Genomic DNA, 16,133 nt, shown 5'->3' on the forward strand with positions numbered 1-16,133 from the left:
CTTCTTTCTCCATGCTTCAGCTCCTTCTTTTTGACAGAGGCAAAGTACTGCTTTCTTCGAAGAGTAGTTAACAGAATTAAATACGATAATAGATGTAAAATATTAAAATAGTGTCTGGGGGCACCTGGGTGGCTCCGTCTGTTAAGTGTTTGCCTTTGGCTCAGGTCATGATCCCAGGGTCCTGGGGTTGAGTCTTGCATGGGGCTCCCTGCTCAGAGGGAAGCTTGCTTCTGCCTCTCCCTTTGTCTCTCCCCCTGCTTGTGCTTGCTCTTTCTGTCTGTCAAATAAATAAATAAAATCTTTAAAAAATAAATAAAACAGCATCTGGAACATATGAAGTACTCATAAATGCTTGTTATTATTTTCTGCTTGTTATCTTGTTCATAAATCTAACATAAGATTATTGGTCTCATTACTGGGAATGGTTTAGTAAACCATTAAGATCAGAAGCTCTTAAGCCAGGTAGGTGGGTTTAAATCCTACCTTTGCCACTTACCAGCAGTGGGAACTTGGGCAAGTTAATGTCTTTGTGATTGTGTTTTCTTATCTGCAGTGTCAGAAAAATAGTAACTCCCCCTGGGAGTTTTGTGAGGATGAAATAGTTAAAGGATATGAAATTTTCCCTCCCTTTCTCCTTTCTTAAAGACTCATTGGGGCAAAGGAATTCCATTGTTCCTACAGTGCCTAAGTCACCCCAGTGGGCTGGTCTGGTCTTCCTGCCTCTCTTCTGTGGCTGGACCTGTCACACACTAACAGGAATAGTCAATGGCCAACTGTAGTTAGGCTGAAACTCTTCTAGAGTCAAATCGAACACATTGACTAATCAGTGTTACCTGTTGAGTCTAACAACTTATTATGCAAAAGGTACAGGAATGGCAGAAACTCTTTAGCTGAGATTAGGACTGCTAAGACAGAGAAATCTCTGTTGTAGCATTTTGACTTCTTCTTCCCTGCCCCCTGCCCTTTCCAGGCCCTCAAGCCCTGCTGGGATCTGGCCAGGTAAGAATCTCTGCCTCTGTGCCTTTGTTCTTTATCATCCACAATGATTCTCAGTTTTGACCAGAGACTAGGGACCCTTTTCTGTAAATAGTAAAAATACATGTTTCTCACCTTAAAAAAATAAAAATTTTAAACTAATTTTAATTGTAGCAGGCTCCTTTAATCTTAAGTACTTAGGCTCTCTGGGCAGGCTAGAGATGAATGGTCTCAGAGTCAGAGGCTGTCTTTGAAACAGGATTTCACATAAACTTTCATTTACTTCTCTTGTTTTTCACCTTGAATTCCTGACTTCTTGAATCTGGGGCTGTCTGTCCTACTTTCTGCTTAACCCTCCAAAATTCTGTGCTTGAAAGTAAATGTTAGTTCTTGTCTTTCTCATGTCAGCTGTGGGAGTCTTTTCCCAATTATCCTGTCAAAAGTAGAGGAGAAAGATCTGAAGAAGGTAAAGACAGAAGGCACAATGTAATTGAAGAACTATTATGCTGACATTTTTTCGTTATAATGTATTTTGCACATGGTACTGATACGGTGTCTATCAATGCTAGTGGAATGGTGGCAAGTGTGATGGAAGTGTAGAATGAGAGATTATGAGCTACAGAGAGGTTAGGGAAGGCCTTCTGGAGAAGAAAGGATGGGAAGGGTAGAGGATTTAGACAGGTCCTTCCTGGAGAGGAAAGGACAGGGAAAAATGACATGTTGTGGCACTTATGAAATATTTGACAAATACAATGAACAAGTTGATATAAGATAAGTGAATAAGTGAATTGTGTCTGGAGGACAATTAGGAGCCCATAATAGAATGATCTGGTTTTTAAGCGATAAGACAGCAAACTTGGGTGGACAGAGTGTGGGTTTAAGAGATATCCTGCAAGTGGATCGAGTATACAAGGTCCTGCCCTTGGTTCCATATCTGAGGCTCCAGAATTGGATATTTATTTATTTATGTTTTAAAGAGATTTTATTTATTTATTTGACAGAGAGAGATCACAGTAGGCAGAGAGGCAGGCAGGGAGCAATGGGGAAGCAGGCTCCCCACTGAGCAGAGAGCCCGCCGTGAGGCTCCATCCCAGGACCCTGAGATCACGACCTGAGCTGAAGGCAGAGTCTTAGCCCACTAAGCCACCCAGGTGCCCCCAAAATTGGATATTTATACCACAATGCAAATCTATTAAGATCGAATCACAGATATGGGACTTTAACCATGCATCGTTATGTCTAAATATTTATATATCCATACATATAATTCTGAATAATTTGGAAATTATTTGGAAGTAAATAATTTGGAAAAAAATTTTTGGAAAAAAGCAGGGAAATGTGAAGGTTGTCTCGCTTCACTAGAAGTACATCTCATAAGTGAGAAGCTTATTTCCTATAATGTCTTAGGAGTTAGGATTTCTTCAAAGGAGAAACTAGCTGAGGTAATCCTGGAGGCACAGATAGAAGTGGTTTGTCTGGATTTTAAGCAATGATTTATTCACTGAGCTCTGTCCTTGATTGACTATACAGAGAGTGTAAATTTTATTTCTGGCAAGTGAATTTTTTAAAGGAAGATCAAGAAACCAGTGGACGGCCAGGCATTTGCAAGCCATGTTTTATGACAAGCAGTAGACGAAATAGAGAAATAGAAGTTAGTGTTATTTTTAAAGTATGTGAAAATCTTACAGCACTTAATCCAGGATGCTCTGGAAGCCAAAACTAGAATATGTAAATTTCAGCTCATGATACAAGAGAATGTTCAACCACTCACACAGTTTTTAAGTTATTTTTAGAGAGAGAGAGTGCGTTTGCAGACATGGGGAGTAGAGGGGCAGAGAAAAGGGAGACAGAGAATATTAAGCAGGCTCCATGATCAGCACAGAGCCTGACTCATGGCTTGATCTCATGACCCTGAGATCATGACTGGAGCTGAAATCAAGAGTTGGATGCTTAACTGGTGGGGCCATCCAGGTGCCCCAATAACTCACACAGTTTAAATGGAAGAGATTGTCCCATGGATCATGCTGAATCTTTTCCATCAGATACACAAAGACAGCTGTAAGGAATTCTGTTTTATAAAGAGGACTGGACTGGGTAACGGAAACTTTCCTGCTTTCTCTAAGATATGGTGATCCTGTCTTCTCATGTGAGGCGATGTGGACTTCTGTGTGTTTATGATCAGTGAATCATATTTTGTCTCTCTTTGCTCTTAGAATCTGTTTAGTTACATTCCTGCTTCGCTTTCTGAGGTATGAACTTGTATCTTGGTAGTAGTGATCACATGAACACATAATTGTTTACTTGATATCCTCTCTAGCTTTGGGCTAAGAAACTTGAACAGAATTCCCTGGGTCTCTCTGACTAGGAGACATCAATTCTAAATCCTGGTTAGTTGCCCCTGTCTTGTCATCCTTGGCCCGTCTTAGGGGCGGGGTGTGTGTATCTGTGTTAATCTAAAGGGAGAAAGAGAAAGGCTTCTTCAGGCATTTTTACAGTGGGAACAGGGCCTCCATTCTGCACTGTTTTCTCTTTCCATCCCAGCATTGCCTCAGGATGGGTAGGGATGTTGGCAGGAGAAGTGGCAAGAACAGGGCCAGGAAATGCCCTTTTCTCGTGCTGAAACAGATTCTGAAGGTGTCCTTCCCTTGGTGTGGTTGCTGTTGAAGTGTCTGTTCTTCAGGCAACTGCTTCCCATCATATCTCCCACTCCTCAGAAGGCTTTCTCTACTCATTCTGGGTTCATTTGGTAGGAAGTTTGAGCACCTCAGGGCCTGGAGGCAGTAGAATAGAGTCATTAGAAGGACAGGCCTGGACAGGCTCTGATGTTTCCCTTGGACTGGTCCCTTATCTTGCTGAACCATACTTTGCTTATCTGTAAGATGCAGATAACAAGGCAAATGTCCCAGAGTTGCTAGGATGATTATTTGACCTACAGGTAGGAAGAGGCTTCCTAGCACAGGGAATACTCAGCTCTATTTTCTGTTGTTAGTATTATTGGCTATGTCTCACTCCCATGTGGCACGTTCTGGGTTACAGGAGACTTTCTGCCTTTCACATGACTCAGGATCCCATAACTGCGGGAATGACCAGTTCTCTGGACTCATGCTGGCCTGTGTTTTCATAGTGGTCAAGTTCTAGGAGGGGTCTGTGGTTTGTCATAAGGATGTTTTCTTAATTGTGTAGTTTCTCATTCAGTTAGGAATAATTTATCTTTATTGTGACTTAGTACTTTCTCTATTTGGTCTCTAGTGTATATCTTTTGATTGTATTTATTTTACATTTTTTGTAGTTTTTCTTAAAGAAGTGATCACATGTGACATAACATATATACATTTTATTTATTTTACATTTTTTTATATTTGGTATCTCAGAATAAATGACTATATTTTATTCCCTTAAAAAGTGTCAGAAAAGGAAGTTACGACATTATTTATTAAGTCTAGTAGCTGAGGACCATATGAACGGTTATTCCTACGAGTTCTGGCATAAATCTTCTCACTAAAAAGTCTAAAAAAAAAAAAAGAAAACCAAACCCAAAAACAAAAACAATGCTGGCCTGGGGGAAGAGACTGGATTAGCAAATGAAAATACATGGATTCTACGAGTGAACCTTCTTGATCCTGGTGAACTTTTTGATTTTTCAAGTATAATAAATTTTTTCTTCTCTATGTGCTGTTTAGTTTAAAATTTTCCCCACTGCTTGTTTTGCACATCATTTCTTCAGCTGGTGTGAAGGAGCAAAGATGCACATACGGTTGGTATTGTCCCATTCCAAAGGGGAAGGAATCTACCCAGCATGTCCTATTTTCTCATTTCTTTCAACTTTTCTCATTTTTTTGCAACTCTGAGAGTCTTTCAGCAGAGGCAGGAATGTGCTGTCAACTGGGTCATTGGTTAGTCTTCTAACAATACACCCAGTAGAAAATAAAAAGTTACTCTGTACAAATGTTTGTATTTTGTGGCAATATTTTGCAGCTTTTCTACAACTGGGGTACAAGAAATACCATACTCTCTTGTCTTCCTCCCATTGTAGTATTTTTGTCTTACTTATCTCTAAATCATCTACCATGCTCAAAATACTGTTTTAAAAATCTTAATGAGTAGTCAGTAAGTGGAAAATGACTGAAATATTGTTACCGCTTATATTTAATGGATCAGACATTTATATAATTTAAATATGGAAAAATAGTTATAAAGAAGTATCCTCTTAGAGCCTCTATATTTCAATTTTTACATTTTTTTAAACCTATATTTTTGGATTTGCATAAGAGTAATTTTTTTCTCCTGAAGTTTTTTTGCAGTCACTGTTGCAGAGATAAAATATTCTATTTCACAAATGTTGTATGGTTCAATCACCACAAATATATTTAACTCTAAAAGTCACCTGTTTATTGGAGATGGATTCAGTAACTTACATAAGGTTCCTTTTCCAAAACTGCCATTGCAATTCAATTAAAATGGAATTTCTCAGGGCTCCTGGGTGGCTCAGTTGGTTAAGCATCTGCCTTTGGCTCAGGTCATCATCTCAGGATCCTGGGACTGAGTCCCAGGTTAGGCTCCCTGCTCAGCAGGGAGTCTGCCTCTCCTTCTGCCTCTTCTGCCTCCCACCTCCTTGCTCATGTGCTCTCTCTCTCTCAAATGAATGCATAAGTTCTTTAAAAAAACAAAATGACTACATTGGGATATCACCTTACACCAGTTAGAATGGCCAAAATTAGCAAGACAGGAAACAACATGTGTTGGAGGGGATGTGGAGAAAGGGGAACCCTCTTACACTGTTGGTGGGAATGCAAGTTGGTGCAGCCACTTTGGAGAACAGTGTGGGGATTCCTCAAGAAATTAAAAATAGAACTTCCCTATGACCCTGCCATTGCACTGCTGGGTATTTACCCCAAAGATACAGATGTCGTGAAAAGAAGGGCCATCTGTACCCCAATGTTTATAGCAGCAACGGCCATGGTCGCCAAACTGTAGAAAGAACCAAGATGCCTTTCAACGGATGAATGGATAAGGAAGATGTGGTCCATATACACTATGGAGTATTATGCCTCCATCAGAAAGGACGAATACCCAACTTTTTAGCAACATGGATGGGACTGGAAGAGATTATGCTGAGTGAAATAAGTCAAGCAGATAGAGTCAATTATCATATGGTTTCACTTATTTGTGGAGCATAACAAAAAGCATGGAGGACATGGGGAGTTAGAGAGAAGGGGGTTGGGGTAAATTGGAAGGGGAGGTGAACCATGAGAGACTATGGACTCTGAAAAACAATCTGAGGGGTTTGAAGTGGCGGGGGTGTGGGAGGTTGGGGTACCAGGTGGTGGGTATTATAGAGGGCATGGATTGCATGGAGCACTGGGTGTGGTGAAAAAATAATGATACTGTTATGCTGAAAATAAATAAATGAAAAAAACAAAAAACAAAATGAAATTTCTCATTTGCAAATACTCATAGGTGCTATGACATTTAAAAATCTATCATCTGTACCTAGTTCCTTAGTCACCAGTCATCCAAATAACACGGAGTTTCAACTTCTCAAACGTGGAGATGGAAAGGAACAGTTCCTTGGCAAAGGTGCTAGGTGGGACTTTTTCACCATCCAATAAGGCTGGGTTGTAACTGCATGTTTACAACTAGCCCCCATCTCTGTGGTTATTTATGTGTCAGACTCAAAGATCAGTATTTGGATGATAATATCATAAGGGACGGTAACTTGCAAATCAGTGGATTGTACTTCTCTGTACCCTATCATTCCCCAAAGTCAATGTCTCTGTGCTACTGTTCTGTGTTGACAGAAAGGAGGGAAGGAATGGTCTGCTTCTTAGAATAAGAGAACAACATGTGAAAACACCTGCTTCAGTGACTAGATGAGAACCGTATCAGAGATATTGTAAAAGATATTGTCAGAGATATTGTTTGTATGCAAATAGATGTTGATAAAATTCTAGAAAATTGTTTGGTGTCTAAAGAAGTTGGACATTCCACCAGAAATAGTTTTGACCATGTATTCATTTAAATTTCCTTAAAAAAATGGTGACAAGGAAAATTCAGACAAACTACAGCAGAATTAGTCAAGTATGAATAACTGAAGTTTTGATATACTAGAAAAATTGCAAAAACTTCAGATTTTCAATGACTGCACCTGAGATCATGTGTCAGTAAATAGCTTGGCCAATGGCATCTTTTACATGCCTGTCTTATGCTACAGCATTTAACTGCCTTCTCACTGGGCTTTCCTCATAGGAACTTCATTCATTTAATTCACTCAACAAATATTGATTGCCCTACACTATGCCAGGTGCTGGGGATACAACAGAGAACCTATCAGAGGAAAATTTCAAGAAGATTCTATTTCAGTCTGAGAGATAGAAATAAGAACAAGCAACATATATCATATATTAGATGAGATTTCTCTAAATATTCACCTCTGCCTCACTAGTATCTAACACAATACATGGATATAGTAAACACTCAAAAGCTACTTGCCACTAGATTGATTTATGAGATAAAATTGACATATAACATCATCTTAGTTTCAGGGATACAAAATAATGATTTGATATTTGTGTACATTGCAAAATGATCACCACAAGAAGTCTAGTTAATGTCACCACGAAGTTCCCTCACCTGTGGCAAGCGGCAATCTGTTCTCTATATCTGTGAGTTTAGTTTGTTGTTTGTTTTAGATCCCACATATGAGTGAAATGTAGATTAATATACTTCTATGATTACGCAGAGGAACAAAAGCATAATTTTAAAAATTATCATTGTTTTTATTTTTTTTGAAGAGATTTTATTTATTTATTTGATATATAGAGAGATCACAAGTAGGCAGAGCAGCAGGCAGAGAGAAGGGGAAGCAGGCTCCCTCCTGAGCAAAGAGCCTGATGCGGGGTACGATCCCAGGACTTTTGGGATCATGACCTGAGCTGAAGGCAGAGGCTTTAATCCACTGAGCCACCCAGGCATCCCTCAAATTATCCTTGCTTTTAAATGTGGACAGTTACTGGAGTCCTGACAGTGGCCCACAGATATACATAGACTTAATGGTAGAGGGTGTATAGAATAACTTCCAAAATTGGGGCACCTGGGTGGCTCAGTGGGTTAAGCCGCTGCCTTCGGCTCAGGTCATGATCTCAGGGTCCTGGGATCGAGTCCCACATCGGGCTCTCTGCTCAGCAGGGAGCCTGCTTCTCTCTCTCTCTCTCTCTCTGACTGCCTCTCTCTCCATCTACTTGTGATCTCTCTCTGTCAAATGGATAAAATAAAATCTTTAAAAAAAAAAAAAAGAATAACTTCCAAAATAAAACTTATCTATGAGTCAAGTAGCCTGGCAGATTTATTAATTTTGGTGGCCTTAACAATGGATGTAATTGTATCAGATGGCCCAAATGAATGGGTATTTTATTTCACCATCTACCTATTTTGCTTTTTGTGACGAGCAATGAACATAATCTCTTCATCCCATACACTTCCTTGACTTTATTATTTCTCTCTCATCTTAGTGCTGAGTGTTTAGAGGTATCAAGTTAATTAATTGACTTTCCCACAGAATATCCAAATGCTTGGTCCTGCACATTTCTCAGTCAGAATTCTAATCATTAGCCAGGATGAACAAGTGTAACATGCCAAGGTCCAAAGGAAGATATTTTCAAAAAATAACACATAACATTTCTCTGGTTCCATGTGATGGATAGCTCTTGGAAACCAGATAGATGAAAGGCTGAGTGTCTGATGAAAATCTGTACACAACTCCTTGGAATCCAAGTTTGGGTAGGCTGACCAGAGAAGAATGCTCTCAGGGCTGGTCAGGTGACTATTGACAGAGCCTAGGGAAAATAGCAGACTTCCTCATTCTTACCCCAGTCCCCACATTTCTCCTGCCAGTCTTATCAAGGGCTTAAACTGTTTAGGCAGTTCTATGGTATCTCATTCACATACATACAGACATGCATAATAATCCACATTAGTTCTGATTCTTTAGTACTTCAACAAATCACTTGGAAAAATGCATAAATTACAAAAGCAAAGCATGATCTATCAAAAAAATTAGTAAATTAGAGATAAATCAAAGGTGAAAATAAAAATCCTCTGTAATTCTACTGTCTAGAGATAACCCTAGTCTTTTCTCTATACATGCACAAAATTATGTACTTGGGTGTTTTTCCCCCCAAAATTGGGATCGCTCAGTTTAGTAATCCAAACATTAATGTTAACATATTTTCCGTTACATGAAATTACCACAATTTATTTTTTGTTGGATACTTAGGTTGTCCTGAATTTTCAATGATATACCATTATCAGTACTATACTAAAAAGTATACTAATACATTTCCCCTTGCAGAGGACACAATGTTTTTACGCAGTTGGTGACCACACAGCTGTTTGCAGGGAGAGAGAAGTGTACGCCATGTAACTCAGGTGTTTGTAATTTGTGTGTTTCTAAACCAGGCCCAGCTGTCCCAGGCAATTACAGGAAGCATCTTTGCTCTAAACTATACAGAGCAAGTTTTTGGCTGGGGCCTGAGATTCCTAGGAACACATGTAGTCATTAATAGGAAATACATTCATGTAATACTCACCAGGCAAGAGAAATACTTATTCATGTATCCTTGAACCAATCCCTTAACCCCAGCAAATAGATTGTCAGTAACTTGAGGGCAGGCACATGCCTACTTTGTTTCCCATTATATCTTCAGCATTTAACACATTACCTAGCACATAGCAGATTATCAATATATATTTGATGAGTAAATTTAATGAGTAAAGAAAACTATAAAATGAAAATATCTCATTGGGTCTTGGCTCTGCTATAGAGCCCAGAGAAACTGGGCTCTATAGGTTTATTTATTCTATCCTAATGTTTAACTTGGGGAACAGGGTCATAGTGTCTATATCTGACCCAGGTCCTATTGGGTGAGGACTGCGGTTTTTTTTTTTTTTTTCTGTGTTGAAACTTGGTTGGTTTTACTCAGCTCAGAATGTTTATACCTGCAGTTTGATACATTATTTCCCTAGGAAATGAATCCTGAAGCAAAGAACCATTTCCCAAGAACTTTGCATGGATTGCAAGATCCTGTGTTTTGTTTTGTTTTGTTTTTTTTGAGTGATAATAAACAACTTTGGAAACCTTTACTAGTGGGTGGCATTGTATTAAAGCTTTCAGAAACATTTTAAGCCTCAAAATATTAGACAGTTATGGTGGATGATCAGATGTTCCTCTAATGACTAGTTCCTATGCTTCTAGAAATGGTCTCAATGAATAGAAAATAATACAGTTTTATTCATTCTAACACTTATTGAGTATATCCTAGGTGTCAACTTTTGTACTGGATGTTAGAAAAAAAAAGAGATGCGTATAGATATAGAGACAAATGCATAATTATCATACAGTGTGGGATGTGATGTAACTGGCTGTGGACAGGGGGCTGTGGTGACACAGAGGAGAGAGCAACTTGCTAATCCCTGTTGGTAAAGTTGGGGAAACTTTCATGGTGATGAGCCCATTTTTACACGGGGCTTGAGGTGTGGACAGGCATTTACCAGGCAGAGGAAGGGAGAATAGGCATTCAAAATAAAGCCAAAGCTGAGAAGGGCATAGTGCATCTGGGACAGATGAGGGCCTTCAGGGCAGGCTGGAGCATCGGGTATGTGCAGGGGAGATGAGATTGTGGCAGACCTCAGATGTGTCATCCAGGAACCAGCTAAGGAGCTGGTAGTTTGTTGTGTAGATAACGAAGGTTTTGATAAGGGACATTCACCCTTCAGCCACTAATATCAACAGGCCAAATTAAGACATTTCCTTCTCATAATGGTCCATTAAGAAGACAAGAAAGACTTGATTTTCTTTTCATTTGGATTTTAGGCTTTGTTATATCCTCTCTTAAGGCTGGTGGTGTAATGGTCCAAACCTCCCTTAATTTTTCAGTTTCACCTTTTGTTCATTTGTTCTTACTTTTATTTATTTATTTATTTTTTATAACCAACGTGTTTTCAAAGCCTTCTTGTATGTCTGTTCTGCAACTGTTTGTTTTCACAAAACTAGGCTCAGTGATTAGGCCAGTTTTGAGTCGTAGCTGGGACCTCTTACTGAACTTATTCCACAAAATTATTCCTTTTTAACATCATGGGTGATCAGGAAATGGATACATGGGACCAAAATATACATTGTTATTGTTAAGTCCAGGGTACTATAAAGGGGAATCATTTCCTCAAAACCCTTAGAAAATTCCATTGCATTTTTGGAATATTCTAGGCAAGTTGAGGCAAGGGTAATGGATGCAGAGAAGGGAATATGAAATAAGAAGAAATTGGTATTGTAGTTATCAAGCAGAAAACTCTAAAAGTGACATTCTGGAACAATACCATTTCTATGTGCAAATTGTATCAGATGCTCTGAATTCATTCTAAAAACCTCTTATCTATAGTTTATCTGTACTTTTATTTACAAATAAACTTAAGGTTTTTTTTCATGGAAACATACACACGTGTGTTGGCTTTGAATTTACCATTCCCAAAAGTAAGAAAAAGTCAGTTACTTATATCAGTGTTTGTCCTCTCTTGGATCATTCTATTTGTGCACATTTGACTTGCCATATAAGTTATAATTTTTGTAGTTTTTTTTTTTTAAAGATTTTATTTATTTATTTGTCAGAGAGAGAGGGAGAGCGAGCACAGTCAGACAGAGAGGCAGGCAGAGGCAGAGGGAGAAGCAGGCTCCCTGCCGAGCAAGGAGCCCGATGTGGGACTCAATCCCAGGACGCTGGGATCATAACCTGAGCCGAAGGCAGCTGCTTAACCAACTGAGCCACCCAGGCGTCCCTAATTTTTGTAGTTTTAATGTCAATATAAACTCAAAGGAACCAGATATCTACGTCAATGTTGGTGCTACTGTTCATTTCTTTATGTCAGTGTTTTGCAAAATAACATCACTTTGTGGAAAGTGAAATGGATACCTTGTAGCCTAGCTAGTTAAGTTAAACAATGCTGGCACTGAGAAATTATCTGTATCAATGGATTTTGTTATTTTGCTTGTTCTGCAGGTGACAATGGCCAACATTGGAATAAACGGAGATCATTCTCGGGAGACCTGTGAAACAACAATTTTCGCTCTTCGAATGGCAACATGGAATCAAATCTTAGATCCCTGGGTGTATATTCTGCTGCGGAAGGCGGTCCTGAAGAATCTCTACAAACTCTCCGGGCGCTGCTGTGGGGTCCATGTCATTAGCTTGCACATGTGGGAGCTTAGCTCCATTAAAAATTCCTTAAAGGTTGCTGCTATTTCTGAGTCCCCAGTTGCAGAGAAAATAAATCAGCCAGCACCTGGTTTAATAGGACAATAAGGCAGTGTAGGTCTAGGGCAACAGTCAGGAAAGTTTTGTCAATATTTCAGTTAATTGGATGGAGACAGAAAGCCTAACTGGAAAATTCAGACCTCAGCAGTTAGTTTGGAGGCACTTTTGTCGGATTCAGCTGTTGAAATTTGTGAAATTCGCTGTGCAATTGCATCTTTCCCCTTATTATTATTTTTTTTTTCAACTGGAGGTAAATATAGTATGATAATGCCATGGGAGTCACACTTAAAAAGTGTTTTGGGCTTCTTTGTGTTATTCACGCTTTTGCAATGAGTGACTCTGTTGAAGCCTTAAAGCCTTTGTGTGTCTTATTTGTCCAACAGCATCTTAATACTTAACCTGCACATGAAATAGCTGTTTGGGGGTCATTGCTCTGCAGATGTTCCTGATAAACGAGGCGCAGTAAAGGGGAGCGGCCTCACTGTTGGGTCTGGTCTATTACACCGCTCAGTGTGTGCTTTCAATCAATGTATGAATGGTCCTGTCTCATGGGGTTCACTGTGGCTTGTTACAATGACCTCCATGACACCAGATGTGGACATCAGGTTGCCTGACCTCACGAGCCTCCTTAGAATGAGCCTATTCTTGTCATTTTGACAAATATGACTGCTTGCTTGTATTATTGTGATGGCAGATTGTTTGAAGGTTTCCTTGTGTGAGTCATAGATTTACTGTTCTCACATAATATTTTCCTCTGAAAATTCAGTAAAGGATTTTTAGAGAAACCAAGGCTCTACATAGGGGAATTTGCCTGGTAGCAGTTCCTGTGAAGCATGCCAAGGATAATGCGAACAGACAGAGCTTAAACCCCCATGATAGGTACAAAGCATGTTGGCAAAGGAGCTCTACTCTGAACTGCCATTGCTGTATTAGAGAACAAAAGAAACACAGTCTATATATAATATTCCAAGACTATCTGTAGCTAGTGTGTTTGTGCTTTCTTCACACATGCATACACACACATACATAGACACATACACATATCAAGAATTTCTATTGAAAGCTAGTTCATTAAATCTGTATGACATCATCTTCTAGAGCCTGTGCTACCTGTGTCAAGGGGAAAATTGGCAATTAGTCAGGCACTTGGGTGATCATTATTATGGGTAACCAAGAGATCAGGGGATAATGATCTCTCCCCAAATTTCCAGTAATACTTTAGACTTCTTTGCTTCTTTGTATAATCCAATCCCCCAGTTTTCATGATCATTGAAAATGTCCTGGGGCCGTCAGAACATAGGGAGGTAGTTCTGCCTCTGTAAAAGAATTTTTTCTTTCATTACCTGTGATCCATTTTAAAAAATTAACCTTCTCTGTGAGACTGATTTCGCATTCTTCAGGAAATATCTGTGTTTCAGCTAGACTTAAATTATTACATTCACAAATTTTTGCTTTTGACTGGTAATACACATTGGAAGTTGTCCACTTTTGTGAATTTTGGTAAATTCTTATGAACAAATGAAAAGAAGTTAAGCAAATAACCTCACTGAATATTTTAAAGGAAACACTTTTTCCCAGTGATTTAAAGAGAAGACACACACAGGGACACATGATATTCTTAATTTAAGAACAGTAAATGATGAATCACACAAAGTTAGGTTATTCTCATATATAGAACACATAGGAGATGCTCATGATATACTTGCCAAATTGAGTTACAGACAAGATTTGTTTTGGTGCAAAATGAGCATGGAGTTGCAAAGTCTTGTGCAGGTTTATTTAAAATGGCAATTATATATTGGTTATTTTGATATGTATATGTATGTATATGTATATTTAAATATCCAGTGTATATACTTTTTTAAAAAAGCCATTGCAATTTCTGATTGCTGTTACATTACATGAATGCTCTCATGTGTTTCAAGGGCACTTAAAGCCCAGATCGTTTAGTTGGCTTAGAGGAGACATTTATTTCCCACAGCTACTTTAAGGGAGTGTTGGTGTCCTGGGAGCTGAGGCGCAAGGAACCATAGCTTCATCCTTTCTCCTTACGCTGGATAGGATGTTGCAGCAAAATTTCCATGTACTGTGGCCTGGGAGAGGTGTGCAGAGAAACTCTCATTCAAGGGCTCCAGGCCTCTTCTCCTTAAGGCTTTTAGGTGAATAGCATCATGGTTTTTCTGATATCATGGTTTTTAAGACGTCACTCTGGCCATGAGCATCTATATCGAGGAGATACTGTGACCTTACCGTATGTGGGAATGCATGGGCGTGTAAGGTATTAGGGAACGACAGTCAATCTCTGCATGTCCTGGAGGGCTTCACTTCATTATCTGAGCACAGGTTTAGGGCAACTAAGTTGGTTTTATAATGAGGTTAAACCCAAGAAGTAGACACCAAAAATTGAAAAAAAAATGTAGTAGAAGAATATGTGTTTACGTTGTGTTAGACCTTTCGTCCAAGGAAAATAAAGTGAACACAATATACATCTGACTTCAGAATTTTATTTCTGTTATTATATACATTTCAGTGTAGTTTGGCATCTTGTATGTTGAATAATAGAGTGTAGCCGCCAGCAACAAATTTCACAGAAATGTTTAAAGTGAAAATTACTTTGTTCCGGTTATTAGAAATGAGTAGTACAAGTAGTGTTCACCCCGTTAACCAATTTTGGAATTTTAAGGTCTGTTTTAAAATTTATAATTAGACCATCAGAGCAACTGAATTATCCTTCTCATTGGGGAAAGTATCTGAGCAACTTCACTATCTGATCATATTACTTCTGAGGAAATTGATTATTCTAGGCAAATGACTTGTAAATGCAGGTTTTTTTCTTTTGTTGGTGAATTTAAAAACTGAGACAAAAAAAAAGCTAATGGCAAATGGGTTTTTACGAATTATGAACAAAGACAGGAAATGCTGATTCATAATTAGTTGTAGGTACATCCTACTGTTTCACACTTTTTACTGAGGATTTAACTGACACAAATATTCTAAATTTTTTCCTAAAGGCTGAAAGTTCCGTGTAATTATTTGCATTGCTGAAGGGCAAAATACCTAAAAGTTAACTCACACACACACACACACACACACACACGCACACATGCATCTGTCTTATGAAATAGTCTTGTTTGCTCATTATCAGTCTTTAAAAGAAAATCCTGCTTTAGTTTTGTGTCTAATCTGAATTTAGACCCCAGGTAAGAGCACTTGCTAAACACATAGATACACTTTTTTGAAATTTGCTGCTAGCTTTGCCTGTATCACCACCATTGCTACAAATTAATAAACAAAGGTCAGAATATGAAAGATGGGATGGGAATACACATTTTCTCACTTCTTCATCTGGGTGTCAAATATTTTACCACGTGGTAAATAATGTTGGACTTCAGCTTATTACTGAGGTATTTTAATGGTAGATACAATGTCTTATGTGAATAAATATATTTTGTGTTCTTCATACTTGCTGGACTGTATGAAATTAAACAGTGATATGTATATTTTGTGGCTTGTATCAATGTGCAACTCATGGAATTTTAGTGTTTTGACTAGTTTAAAACTTCCAACAAATGATTTACAATAAACTTGGACTAGTGTTAACCAAGAGTGGCTGTTTTTAGGAAGGTCGTATAAAGCTTGGAACTCGAACCTAAACTTCCATTTTTATATCTTTGGTGGGAAAAATTTCCTCTTGTTTTCTTTTATTACCTTTGGTATCTGTTTCCTGCCTCTTTTTTTTTGTTGTTGTGGGTAACCTAGGCAGGTCATAAATTTTAATGGGAATCTGATAATTTCCAAAACACACTGGCCTAGATGTGTCAGGTTAGCAGAGACATGTCTGTGATAACAAATGGCCGC

The 16,133-nt window shown here is 38.6% G+C and overlaps 1 protein-coding gene across 1 annotated transcript in view; it reads left to right on the top strand.

The window, feature by feature from the left end:
* PTGFR (prostaglandin F receptor) overlaps positions 1 to 15,875 on the top strand; it is a 48,520-nt gene extending 32,645 nt beyond the window's left edge. The window contains exon 2 of the mRNA XM_044238529.1: positions 12,021 to 15,875. Within this exon, the coding sequence (XP_044094464.1) occupies positions 12,021 to 12,323 (303 nt within the window). The 3' untranslated portion in view covers positions 12,324 to 15,875. The remainder of the gene's footprint in view (positions 1 to 12,020) is intronic.
* The last annotated feature ends 258 nt before the right edge of the window (positions 15,876 to 16,133 follow it).

This window comes from Neovison vison, chromosome 2, assembly GCF_020171115.1.
Source record: "Neovison vison isolate M4711 chromosome 2, ASM_NN_V1, whole genome shotgun sequence".
NCBI lineage: Eukaryota > Metazoa > Chordata > Mammalia > Carnivora > Mustelidae > Neogale > Neogale vison.